Source organism: Melopsittacus undulatus, chromosome 3, assembly GCF_012275295.1.
Source record: "Melopsittacus undulatus isolate bMelUnd1 chromosome 3, bMelUnd1.mat.Z, whole genome shotgun sequence".
Lineage (NCBI taxonomy): Eukaryota > Metazoa > Chordata > Aves > Psittaciformes > Psittaculidae > Melopsittacus > Melopsittacus undulatus.
Window position 1 is genome coordinate 48911988 of NC_047529.1, and position 13413 is coordinate 48925400.

At 41.0% G+C, this 13413-nt stretch overlaps 1 protein-coding gene across 1 annotated transcript in view; it reads right to left on the reverse strand.

Moving 5' to 3' along the window:
* Nucleotides 1-3241, reverse strand: part of CEP162 (centrosomal protein 162) — a 47721-nt gene extending 44480 nt beyond the window's left edge. Inside the window, exons 1-3 of the mRNA XM_031052627.2 lie at nt 3142-3241; nt 2098-2183; nt 1167-1270 (exon numbers count right to left, since the gene is read on the reverse strand). Coding sequence (XP_030908487.2) covers nt 1167-1226 — 60 coding nt within the window. The 5' untranslated portion in view covers nt 1227-1270; nt 2098-2183; nt 3142-3241. The remainder of the gene's footprint in view (nt 1-1166; nt 1271-2097; nt 2184-3141) is intronic.
* Nucleotides 3242-13413: the final 10172 nt, after the last annotated feature.

The window sequence follows — 13413 nt, forward strand, 5'->3', positions numbered from 1 at the left end:
CCCTTTATAACAATAGTAAAAAACTTTTGACAGAAATGCACAGCCTAATTTTCTATTTTTATTAACTATAATTTCAATGAAGAATGTCATCTCAATTACATCATCAAATTAGACAAAATTCACCTCTAAGTTATTTGTGAATCTTAATTTTCAGATGGCATTTTGGTTTCCTATTCTCTCACTTTTGAATTGTTCAGTGATGTTACATTTACAAGAGTTACAGACCTACCTGGGAAAGCTAAAATCTTCTTGAAAAAGAAACCTGTTGTTACTACAGATCTTTACAACACAGTAGAAAGTGCAAGTTTTACATAGAATCCAGCACCTACATTTTTCACAAGTAATTAAACTGTAGCACATCCTCTACATTAGAAACACTTTAAGCATGCATTACATATAACAGAGACCCCAAGAATATTCTCTGCTATCATTAGCTACACTTACATACAGTAATAGAATTTAACAAAGGCCTTAAGCATGTGGTATTTATACCTCAGGGTTACCACACTTTGTGTCTGATAGACCACAGAAAATTCTGAAATTAAAGGTCTATATGTAGTGAAAAAAAAACCCATACCTAGTTAGTGCATTTGAACAAATCTGATAATTGTTAGTTTAAGTCATAAACCACTTACTTGCCTGTATTCAAAATCATCAAGCACCATGAGGAATAAGAGGAATCAAATTAAAATCTTCTAATCACTGCAACATACTTCACTTTGTTAGGATTAGTAAGAATTTTTAAATAAAATTCAGTGAAATTAGATATTGCACAGAAAATAAGAAAATTCCTAAAATACAGCTTGTGCTTACATACAGGAAAAGTTTTTAATCTCATTTTCAATTATATTAATTTGAAGCATCTGTTAAATAACACAATCAAATTGAAACAAAAATAAGGAAGCAAGGGCTCTTTCTGAAGACATAACCTAGCAGTGATGATAAATAAATAAAAATATTTATTTAATCACAAAACTCTTCAATTTAAATACCACAGCATAGTATGAATTAAGTGTAGCAATTAAGACCTTGCAAAGACCCCAACCTGACAGCTATGTGTATTATGTGATAAAAAACACAGCTGCATCTTCCATTTCATATTCTTCCATACTCAACTTCCCCCTCTGTTTTAAAGAAAAAAGATGTGACCTTCCTCTAAAACATACCTCTTTCAGAAACTCTTCAAACTCTTCATCTAATTCTTCTTTAGAAAGTCGATAAGCCATAATCTGCACCTGGATGCTACCTTCCAAACAACAGAGTTTAAAACCTAAGATTTAAAATAAAATTAATTATAAGCATCTGAAATTAGAGGCAACCCAGTGTTTTCCTGTTTTCATAGACAGCTTTAAGCAAAAATAAATCGAGAGTGATGACAGATTTCATTCCTCCCACCCATAATTTAAATTATTTACTGAACAAAATAATCAATGCAAACATAGCTGGATCACCTAAAATTCCTTATAATCAAAGTACTCATTTCCAAAATAACAGCTTCAGCAATTAAAATTTGGGGGATGGATAAAATATGATTTTCTTCAACATCTTTACATTTCAAAAGACAGCTCTCTTAGCTATCAACAGTTAAGTGTTTCGGTAATGAACAAGAATCCTCTGCAGCAATACTTCCCATCTATTTTAAGGCCTTTGAATTCCTTTTTATGTTTTTTCTCCAAAACTGGAAACATCTGGCATCTTAAATATTATTTCATTGTCCCCACTGTGCCTAGAACTCAGTAAACAATAAATACATGAAAGTGTTTAAAAGTTATAGGATGATATTTGGTTTGATTTACCCTGACACAGAAGGCCAGTGGCACTTGTCCCCCTCTGATTCCCCAAAATTTCTATAGACTTCTCAGGTATAACATATACTCCACACTCAAAACTCTACAAAGTTTTTGTATATCAAGCTGCTCAACGTATACGGCTACCTTCAAAACTGCATTATGTGTAACACTAAACTATCCTAGCCTCTTTCAGGCTGAGAAGTGCTGTGTAAACATAAAAGGGTTAAACACTTGCAGAAATGCTTTTACCATTAAACAAAACTTCTCTCAGTATAGAGCCTTCTCAGTATACGGGACTGTTACTCACCTAGTAAATTGATTTTGACAGGTGAGCTGTGACAAGTGCTTCCTGCTTTCACTCCTTATTCATCCATAGACCACCCGACACTTTACCTTTGGTAGGTAAAAAAAAATTATAGCAGACTGCCTATGAATTCAGTAAGCTATCATTGTAACATATACTTATTAAGATACCCTTATATCTACTTGGCAGTATCTCTGAAAACATGGTGAGATTGTTACTTCTCATGACACAATCCAGTATCCTTTTATACTTTTACAAAGAACGCTAGATGTTAAACACTAGATGCTTTATCAGCCGTGACAACTACTTCAGCAAATGCAGAATACTTAATTTCAGCCTTAAGAGAAAAACGTTCTTCTCACATTATCTGTACTTCTGTCTACCCTATAATGACATCTTTTACAAAATCTAACAATATAAAACTTTGTTTTTCCAAGGGACAACAAATACGTCCGCCAATCTCCGCAACAGAAGATTATCGACAAACATCACCTTTAGCAAACACACACTACAGCCATACCTTGAAAACTGGAGGCTCACAAATGACTTCGGAGGTAAAACAAAGAAGTCACCTACTGAGGTATATGCTATAACACAGTGCGGAAAGCAGAAGGCTTTGTAAGATACGACTAAATTGCAGAGATGAAGGAAAGCTTATACAGCCTAACACATTTCACATAATCTTTTAATCATCCCAGCGTCAGGACCAGCCATGACCCGATCCTCTGCCTCCTCCGGCTACCCTTAAAGCACCCGCAGAGCAGGCGTACGACGGAGGCCGGGCAGCCCCCCTGGCACTGACGGGCTTGTCCCAACCCCAGACCCGTCCTCTGGACCCAGCGAGTGCTGCCGAGTGAGTGCGACAGCCCCTGCAGGGCAGGAGCTCGGAGACGTACGGCCGAGAGGGAAGGGGGAAGAGAAGCCACTAACGGAGCACCGCCAGGCTCGGCTCGGCTCGGCTCGGCTCGGCTCTGCGGACCGCAGAGCGGCAGGGGACAGAGCGGCTCAGAGACGAGCGGTGCTCTGCCCCGGGGCCCAGCAGCATACCTGAACCACACCGGGCCCACCTCGGCCATGGCAGGCTCCTTCGCTGGCAGCACGGCACGGTTGCCTAGGAAACCTTCGCGGCCACCATACCGCCCGCCAAACCACACCGCAACGGGGGAGGGAGGACATAACACGTGATCCCGGCCAATCCGCCGCCTTCCTTCTCTCCTCGCCCCTCCCGCCGCGCTACACGTGACAGCAGGGCACGGTGCCCGGCGACCATTACTACCGTGGCAAAGGACGCCTCGGTACGGCCCTGCCCTGCCTGCCTGAGGCGGAAGTCACCGAGCGGTGATGTTTGGCACCGGCGCCACCTGCTGGGCGGCGCCAGAGGACACCGGCACTGGGGAGAGCGTGCGGGCAGCGCCGCCGCCGCTCACTGCTCCCACCGTGAGAGGTCACGCCAGGATAACGCAGCAGCACCCGGCCCGCCCTGGCCTGCCCCCTCACCTGCCTCCGCCGCGACGGGGTCCGGACTGTCTGCCCCGGGCTGCTGGAGGCGGCCGTGGGCTTGTCCTCGCTGTTGGTTCTGAGCTTGCCGCTCGCGTTTTTTCTGTGTTAGACTGCGGGTGGAGCGGCGGAATTAAAACTGAATAGGCGGGCACCTTATTGCAGCCTTCCAGTACCTGAAGGGACCTGCAAGAAAGCTGGAGAGGAGCTGTTTGCAAGGGTGTATAGTGACAGGGCAAGGGGAAATGGCTTTGAACTGACAGAGGGTAGATTCAGATTAGATACCGGGAAAAAAAGGCATTATTGTGAGGCCCTGGCACAAGTTGCCCGGAGAAGCTGTGGCTGCCCCATTCTTGGCAGTGTTCAAGGCCAGGCTGGACAGGACCTGCCTGTGTCAGGGGTTGGAACCAGGTGATCTTTAAGGTCCCTTCCAAGCCAAACCAACCTGTGATTCTCTGATAAGTGTGTTTCCTTGTCTGTTGGCAATGCCAGGTCCACAAAGAGGACAAGCCTTGTTTATTTCCTGAAGCCTGTGGGGCAAACACTGTGGCCACCTGCAGCCAAAATCCCCACCTCAGGTTTCTGAGGGATGTGCTTCTCCAGGAGTTGGTCAGCTGTCTTTTGGAAAAGCAATATGTGAAGAGTTAAAAGTGGGTTGCTTTCCCTACTGCAAAGGTCAAAACCCAAACCATTCCTTCTCGCTCTTACATAGAAATCCCCTTCTAAAGTTTTTCCTAATGTTTCAGCCTTAGATGTCAGCTGCTGTGCTTTTAATGCATTTTAGCACATCTCTGGAAATGTTTAAAATACACAGAGAAATTAATGACCCCTGTTTCCCTGACCACTGTCTCTCAAATAACCACAGAACAATTGCAGTCTGTGCTTGCATGTGCTCTCCAGCTAGGGTCTGTCAGTTGTGTTTGTTGTGAGAGTCACGTTGCTTTAGGAATTTTTAAGCCAGCATTTAGTAAATGGCAAAATAAAACAAGCTCACTTAAGAATACAAATGAACATTGTTTGCACGCACACACACACATATTTTGGTTCTCTGTTGAGCAGACTTGGAATGAAAAGATTTTGAAAGGAAGTTTTCTTCAGCGGGTGTTGGATACTCGGTGCAAGTGAGAGGCTAGTTAAAATCTTATTACTGTCTCTCATTTCCTGTTAGCTTGAGAAATAAAGACCGTGCTTCCAATATGGCCTTTATGTATCCCAGATTTTTTTTATGCAAGTATAAATTACAGTTTAATTCAAAGAAGCAGAGAAATACAGGCTCTCTATTTTCCACCGAAGTCTGTAGAAATGACTAAAGGTGCTGAAGCACTTCCTTCAATCAGGCATTTTGTCTGCAGATGGAGTATTGTATTTCCATTTGCAAGGTATGGGTCATTTATTTAATCTTTGTGTGCAACTTCTATTGCTGTCTGTGGAAAATGTGGGAGCTGATCAAGGACAGGATGCCCACAGAAACTCATATTCTAGAACTATTTGTTACGCGTGACAGCCTTTGCTGGTGAAAACATCAGTTTCCAGCATTTGCTCTCTTCTCTGGTCTCTTGAAAAAGCATGGAGTGAGGCGTGAGCATTTAAAGAGAAATATGGAAATTAATTAAGGGATGTCAGTCTGATGCTGCATGCCTTGATCCTGCTCAGATTTAAGCCAATGGAAATTTTGCCGTTAACTTCAAAGTGATAGCTGTGACATCACTCATTGATCATGAGAATTACTTCATATATAATCAAATGATCACATCAAGGGCTCAGTCCTTCAAGCTGCTGAAAGACTGTTGCACATTGAAGCCTCTCTGCAGAAATAGGTTCAAAGAGGCTTGTACAAAGTATAGAAAAAATGTGCAGAGGGATCAGTGCTGTTGGAAACCTCAGTGCCCATATGGGAAGGAAAGAAACCACCAAACCACTCTTGATGTCTGTGATGGAGAGGAGGCATTGCCTGGTGTTGAAATGTCATCCAGTGCATTCAAATAACATGCACAATAGCCACTTAAAAGATTTTCATTTCCTTCTAATGCCAACCAGCTCTTAGCAGTGGAGCTTAGAAAACAGAGCGCAGGTCTAGCCCTGGTTTTCAGACAGGAATGTAGCAATTTTGGGCGACAACATGATTAAAGCAGAAGAGTGGTAACAGATTCTGAAATAGGTCCTGCTGGACAGAGCTCCAGGTTCTAAGGTAAAATTCTGGCTCTGCTGACATGGGTGGGAAGCTTTTGTTGACTCCTGTGAAAATGGATTTTTTTCCCACTGTAGTCATTGGCTTCTCATTTAAATGTATGGCATGTGTATGCTTAGCGCATTTTTCTTATTATTGCTAAATATAAGGCTTCGCATATTAGTGGAATAATTTCAAACAGTTAATGGTAAAATTTAAAGGGATAAAATATCCATACTTTTGTTTTGTTGTCTAACAGAGTCATATCATCCATAAATGTCAGTGGGGAAAAAGACATCAAATAAAAAAGCAGCAAAATGTCTGCCACATCCACTTTGGCTGAGGTATTGAGTTAGATAGTATTTCAGTACTGAACTTGAAAATATGTGAAATACGAGATTATGATAATAAATATTTAGCCATATTCTTGGTTATGTTTTTTTAGAGGTTAACAGTTTCATACTGAATGAAAAGCAAACAAACAGTGATGAATTAAGAAGCTAAAACTGCATTCTCTGTGCATGCCCACTGTGATATGCTTCCTTACATGATTATGCAATAAAAACCCTTTCCAGTATATGCATCAAAAAAGATAAAAGCCTGTTGTAAAAGTACAAGTTGTACAGAAAATGAAAAAATTATGTACAAAAAATTTTGTGCAAAAATATGCACAAAAATTTTGTGCAAGAGATAATGATAGTCTGGCATTATTAAGTTATGATTAGTTATAAAATAGTTCACCTAACTATAATTTCATTGTAAAGGAACATTTTAAATCTTGTCACTTTTGTTTCACTGCAGGTCTTATTTTGTTCCACTGCTGATTAGCTGAAGTCCTCAGGTCCCAAGGGCCAGATTTCTGATTGACTGAGTTACGGTAGCTAGCCTGAACTCAGTTTAACATCTCACCTGCCAGATTTTTCCATCATGCAGTTTCTCCGTAGGCTGAGAACTAAATTCTGTGTTGTGTTTCTAATTATTCCAGAGGCTTAGATCAGTCCCTAATCTTATTTCTGCTTCAAGCTTGGATCCCTTGAATGGCTGTAAGTTTAGAAGCTGGGCTGTCATGTTGGTGGCCAGTTCAGAGTTTATGGAAGTTAGCAGACATGCACTGTGTCTTGGACTTTTTAAAACCATTGGCTTTAAAACCTTTGGCTAATTTGTGTGAATGAGTAATTGCCTTTACATTGTGCCCAGTGCTTCCAGCTTCTCAATTCCTCTCAAAGAAGGGGAGCACAAAATTGCTGTAAGTACTGGCTGCAGGAGGAAACCCTTCCCCATCATAGAGAAAACTGCTATTGCCAGCAAATGGAAGTAGTTAGAAGTTCCTTCATGACCGTGAATGTTTGCAGTCAATAATTACAACTGCTTCTCCTCTCTCAACTTGAAAGATGTGCATTTGCCAACATTTTACACTGCTTTTCCTTCCATTTATCCATTCTCTATAAACATAGCTTTACTGAGCAATGCTTGGAGTGGACCAAGATGCAGTGGAACAAGATCCCTCTTTTTACAAGCTTTTACTTTTGACAAATCCTGAGAAAATTATTGTGCAAAGATAGATGCAAATGTGTCTGGTTTGACCAACTAAAGCACATTTAAACTCACCTAATGTTCCTGCCCTATGCCAACTGCAGGTCATTTGCCAGTGAAAATTTTCAGTACTTGGCATCAGGCAACACACCTATGACTCCTACTCTGCAATGAGGACTGGAGGAAGAGCTTGGGTTGCTTTCGCCCCCGAGTGATTTGAACTGCAAACCCTCATCTAAATTAATAAGGAGAATGAATATTCTCCTTTGTACGTAAAAAGTTTTGTAATAAATGTTAATCTTTGCATGAAGACACACTGCATATCTTTGCTTCAGAAAAAAGTTAAGGTAAATATTGTTATAAAAAATTCTTAGCAGATTAGGAAAAATTAAACTCAGAAAACTCAGCAAAGAAAAATTAAGTGTTCTGATTTATTCAGATTTTTCAGATCTGTAAAATCTCTCATTAATCCAGACAACATATCTCCTTAACACTGGCAAGAATATTAGCTTTGCATTTCAGATTTTCACTTGGTTATTTTTAGTTCTTCTGAAGCCTGGGAAATAAGAAATATAAGCACTTTGAACAGTCTGAAAGAGCCAACTCTAGCAGGGCCTCTGAATCTGATTAGATAAAACAACAAAGAGGTTCTGTTAGGGCAGAGGCAGGAAGAACTAAGGTGGGTGGCAATATCTGTCATAACTCAGGGGAAATGTAGCCTCAAAGCACTCAAAAGTGGGTGAAAAAATAACATAAGCAATAGACAACTTTCCCACATCTCAGGTCATTCTCCAAATGCAGTTTGAAGCATTTTCAACTGGTTGGGGGTTTTTTGAGGGGGTATTTTAAAGTACAATAAACAGCACATGCATGTGTGTTTATCTTTAAAAGCTAATTTAAAGGAACATCGTTTCTCTGCAGATAAGTATCCAAAAAAGTGCAGTATGGCAAGTGCGATTATATTAGTCATTACAGAAACAGCAGATCTAAAGTGATAGATTTGCAATTTTTAACATTTTCCTCTGAAAATAAGGTAGCTTGAGGATTGCCACAGGAGATTTCTTCCTAAAATACAGCTAGTCATAACATCACATTTTATCCTACTGGCCAAAAAAGGATCAAACTGTGGCATTTAGTGCAACTGGGAGGTCTTCAGCGTGTTTTTTTTTTAGGGGTTGATTTAAAAATGATCTGTTATTGGAATGGTGGGAACCTGGAACACCCACTTGGCCAGGGATCGTGCTTCACTCCTTTCAGTACGGGATGCTTATTCTGGGTTGGAGTCTCTGCTGAAGTGAAGAGGTGGAAAATTTTCCAGGGAAAGTCAGTGAAAATGTTTGTAAAGTTGCTGTGCATCCACAACACTGAGATTTGCATCTATTAGAGGCCAGGAACATTCCCTGCTTGAAGCCCAGCTCTAAGTATGCCCCACACTAATGGTGGCTGTAGCTGAGGAGCATGGTGCTTGTTCCTTATGTGTGTGTTCCTTAGATGTATGAGAACAGTCCCTCCAATCTGTTCTTTACCTGCATGTGGCTGCTGGCATTTCTTGGTACCTCTAAGTCTGTCTTCCCTGAGACTAACACAGAGCATAGCAGCAGGTGCATACATGTACAATAACTAGTACTAATCCAATACCAGTTTGCTTTGGTGGTTCAGCCCCTCATGGCAGACTGCGAGTGTTCAGCATGCTTGCATGGCTCTTTGCATCTCATACAGCAGTGGAGCTGTAAGCACCAGACTTCAAACTTGATGGGCAGTGGTTGACTTGAGTTTTGATGGCTTCTGGAAAAAGGCTTGTTGTAATTTTGCTGCTGAGCTAATAATTTCACTAAGCAGTTACTGGACAGGATTGTCTTCTGGCCTGAAAGGTCATAATTTGTGGATGGATCACTTGCCTTGCAATATATTAGCCTACATTTTTAGAAAGAAAATTTGGAATGATTGTTAATTTATTTGCCAGGAGTTTGATTTAACTTCAAAACCAATAATGTGTTCCACAGTTTTCCTGCCTTCATGTATGTTATAAACAGTATTCCTATGATCCAAGTGTCTGTTAGTAGTATTTCTATGGCATTTTCAGCAGGCAAAAGGTAGTTACAGTGTACAGTTGGATGGGAGAACTGGAGTGTGAAATTTATCCCAGTTATCTTTTTCCTCAAACTCTTTTCTCATTATAATTTCATCCTAAGCTAATCTGCTCCACATTTTTTATTTTCTTTGAAATTGTGCTGTGGGGTTCACTCTTACATTTGTGCACAGGGAATTGAGCATCAGGTCTTAAAAGCTGAGGGGACAAAGTCAGATCCTTGCCAGGAACTGTTGCATATACACGTTCTGCTCCACCAGGTGATCCATGGACTGCCCAGGTGAATATGTAGGAAATCCTTTTCCCCGGTGAATGTAAAAAAGACCAGTGAAGTAATAAACCCCCCTCAAACTCGGGTTCACACGTAATAGCAAAAATCCTGGGAGGTGTTAACCAGTATTGATGGGGGAAACAGGGTGACTGTTACAAGTGAGTTCCCTGTGCGAAGCAAGTTCACATGTTTGTTGGTTTAATGTAGCTGTCTCACTTGTCATCCTCTCACTCGTGGAGACGCAGTGCCCAGTCCCATGCTGTTTGTACAGATGCTGTTAGTACAGAGCTGGGGATGGGGGAAGTCAGCGAAATCTGAGGTCTCCTTCTCTATTGACACATCCCCAGGGCTGCCTGGGGCCACTTCAGCTAGGTGCTGATCTCTCACCTACAACACGTTTGTAGCCCACCACCTTTGTTGCTCTGTGCTGGTGGCACCTGACAAGGAGGTGTCATGCTCCACCAAGTGATGCAGCCTTTGTAGAGTTAGCAAGTGTCCTTTCTGGTTTATTTTTCCATACCTGGAACTAAAGATAATCTAAATGTGATCTTCTGTGTACAGAAAACAAAAGCCAGCCAGGTACTGTGGAAAGGAAAATCTCACCACTCTGAAATTCTCAAATGTGGACAGGCAGAAGATTTCTTTTTTCTGTAAACAGTGCTTTAGGGTAGGGATCCAACCTGTCATTGCTCAGAGATTTACAGCAGCTGAACATTCGGTGTCTGTCTGCCACCCACCTCGTGCCAAAAATGCCACCAAGAGATAGGCTTGTTGAAGGACTAAAATAGTCCTTAAAGCTTATCCTTAAAGGTCTATGACACCTGCTTTCCTGTGTCTTTTCTTTCTTTCCATATCTGCCCCACTAATCACCTATTAGCTCCTAAGGTACCAGAAATAAACACCAGCAGTCCCAGGGTTCTGACAGTGGATATTAAGCCCTGTGAAAACAGCCTTTTGCAAGCATGTGTCTGGAAAATAATACCTAGCTTAAGGATTTAAAACCTGGTGAGGTTCTTTGTTGTTTCAGGCTTCTGGGAAATGGTAATTTTCTTAATATGATAAGAAACTGAAATGTTTTCAAAGCAAAGACACTTAGATGTGTGGCCTGCATGGATTAGTAAGACTGGAAGCTGCTGTTCCATGAATCCCTTAATTGCTGCAAACCTTCCTTGGCGAGCTGCTATATTTACTTAATAGAACATTAAGCTACGATTTTTATATGTGTACTAGAGGTATTTAGGTGTCACTGTGTTCTTGCAGTGTAATAATGTTTTATTTGATTTGATTTAAGTTTGGATAAGCTTGGGCTTTTTGTTAATTTCCTCCACTGTGAGGGATAAAATAGCCTGGTGTGAAAGCCTTTAAAGATTGAACAGTATTGTTCAAGCATGGCATCTGCAACTAATAATAAAGACTGAAACTTTGAATAAAAAAAGAAATGTCTAATTATCATGGTAAAGGGAAGATGGTTGACTCATCTTCGGCAGTTTGGATTACATGTGTGGGATTGTGTTTTGGATGGAGCACTCCAGAATAGCAACACTCCATCAAAAACACAGTCATGCACCTGTACTCCAAATGGCTGAATAAGGCAAAACACATGTTATCTGAACACTGTGAATCAAATTAAAAAAAAAGGAAAGAAAAGAAAGGAAAGCTGGAAGAGAAATAAAGACAAGTACCATAACATTGGTGTGTGTGAAGACTTGTTTCTCTAAAGCTCCCTGAGTGATTTATTTATCACTAAACCTCTGTTCGCAAGCCATGTTTGATTTTGCTTGATGCTGATATAGACACTGCAACTGGATCTTATGGAAGGGGCTGCCAGCAACTGTTTGATCCTGATAAATTACAATAACAGGCACAATTTATAATGAGAAGTTATTGCTGCTTCTGGCCCTGATGTGTGATGAGGTTTAAAACAAGGTGGGCCAAAATTCTCCTTACTTGGTGGCCCCCTCAGACAGCTTACAGCAGAGTGTGAGAGAGCCATTGAACAGAAGAAAATTACATTCACAGCAAGAGCCAGGCCCCATTTTATATCAAAGGTGAGCATGTGTGTGTATGTGTACGTGTATCTGCCTGCACTTGGAGTGAAAGAGATGTTGTGGGGAAAAGATGTACAAGAAAATTGTGTAATCCACATGTTTGGAAACTTGTGTGTTAACTGAGTAGCCCTTTCTCCTGGTTCTTTCTACATGTGCACACACACACACCCCAACACACCCCTCACCCCCCAGCATTTATGCCTGCAACACATATGTGCCGTGAATATTGAAGTATTTGCTTTGGAAAGTTAATTGATAACTGTCTGCTTATTTGATCTTCACAGTGTCAAGTTCAAAATGTAATAAGCAATAAAAAACACCCTATAGCTGGACATGGAAAGAGGTGCAAATTCAGAAAGGAATGTGAAGTGATATGAACTAGACCCGCCTGCGTATTTTCTTTGGGGTAGCATTCCCAGACACATGCCCCTGATTTCAGAAATGTATACAAGCCGCAGTCTACACCCGGGAGAGCAAAGACAGATTTCTTGAGATATTTTATTGCCTAGAAACTTTTGATAATCCTATCAGGTGCTTTTTTTCTTTTTTAGAGGACTTTGAGTCTGATCTGATTAATATATACATTCTTACTAGTGTGCTGAGAGTTAGCTTTCCTGAAGCCTAATGTTAGTCATCAAAACAGGACACATTAAAGGCTGGAATGAAAGGGGTGTTTCAGGAGAAAGAGGAACAAGAAAAAGATATGAACTGCATGTTTAGAAACCTGTGCATTTTCTGAGCTGTTCATATTGTTGGTGCCTCCTGTAAGGAAGTGTACAAGGGCGGAAGAAACAATTTCAAACACTTCTGTTAGTGCAATGTTGAGAGAAGCTTCAGAAAGTCTCTAGGAGTAGTGGTGACATTCAGTGTCTCTGAGGGACTGTTTACTAGTCCTCTAAAGGACTATAATGCACCTCTCCTAACACTGGATTCCTGCTTTTGGAAAGCTTTCAATGAACCAAGACTGTACCATAGCTCTTGCTTGACTTAATCTTCTGTTAGTTGTCTCATCCAGCTTCTGCCAGGCTCACATGGGATGTGTCCAGAAAGGATCAGAAGAAGTTTTCTTCTATTCTCAGCATGGTTCTCCCTCACCCCAACATGTATCATGAACAGCAGAAGCTGTCCCAGTTCTTCTATATCCACAAGCCAAATTAATCTGTCTTCTGTAGCCTTTGGCAAATAAGTGCTGCCATCCTTTGCTTCTTTCCCTTTGTTTCCCATTTAAACATGTGTCATAGAATCATAGAATCATAGAATAGTTAGGGTTGGAAAGGACCTTAAGATCATCAAGTTCCAACCCCACTGCCAAGGGCAGGGACACCTCACACTAAACCATGTCACCCAAGGCTCTGTCCAACCTGGCCTTCAACACCTCCAGGGATGTCCGTCTCCTTTCCCAAGTAACAAACAACTAGACAAGAAGAAATGGCCTCAAATTGTGCCAGGGAAAGTTTAGATTGGATATTAGGAAAAATCACTGGAAGGGTTGTCAAGCATTGGAACAGGCTGCCCAGTGAAGTGGTTGAGTCACCATCCCTGAAGATATTTAAAAGACATGTAGATTTGGTGCTTAGGGACATGGTTTGGTGGTGGATTTGTCCATACTAGGTTAACAGTTGGACTTGATCATCTTAAAGGTCTTTCCTAGCTTAAATGATTAACTGAGTCTATATACTCTACTAGCATTCCTCTCCTTCTTTTAAGAAATGTA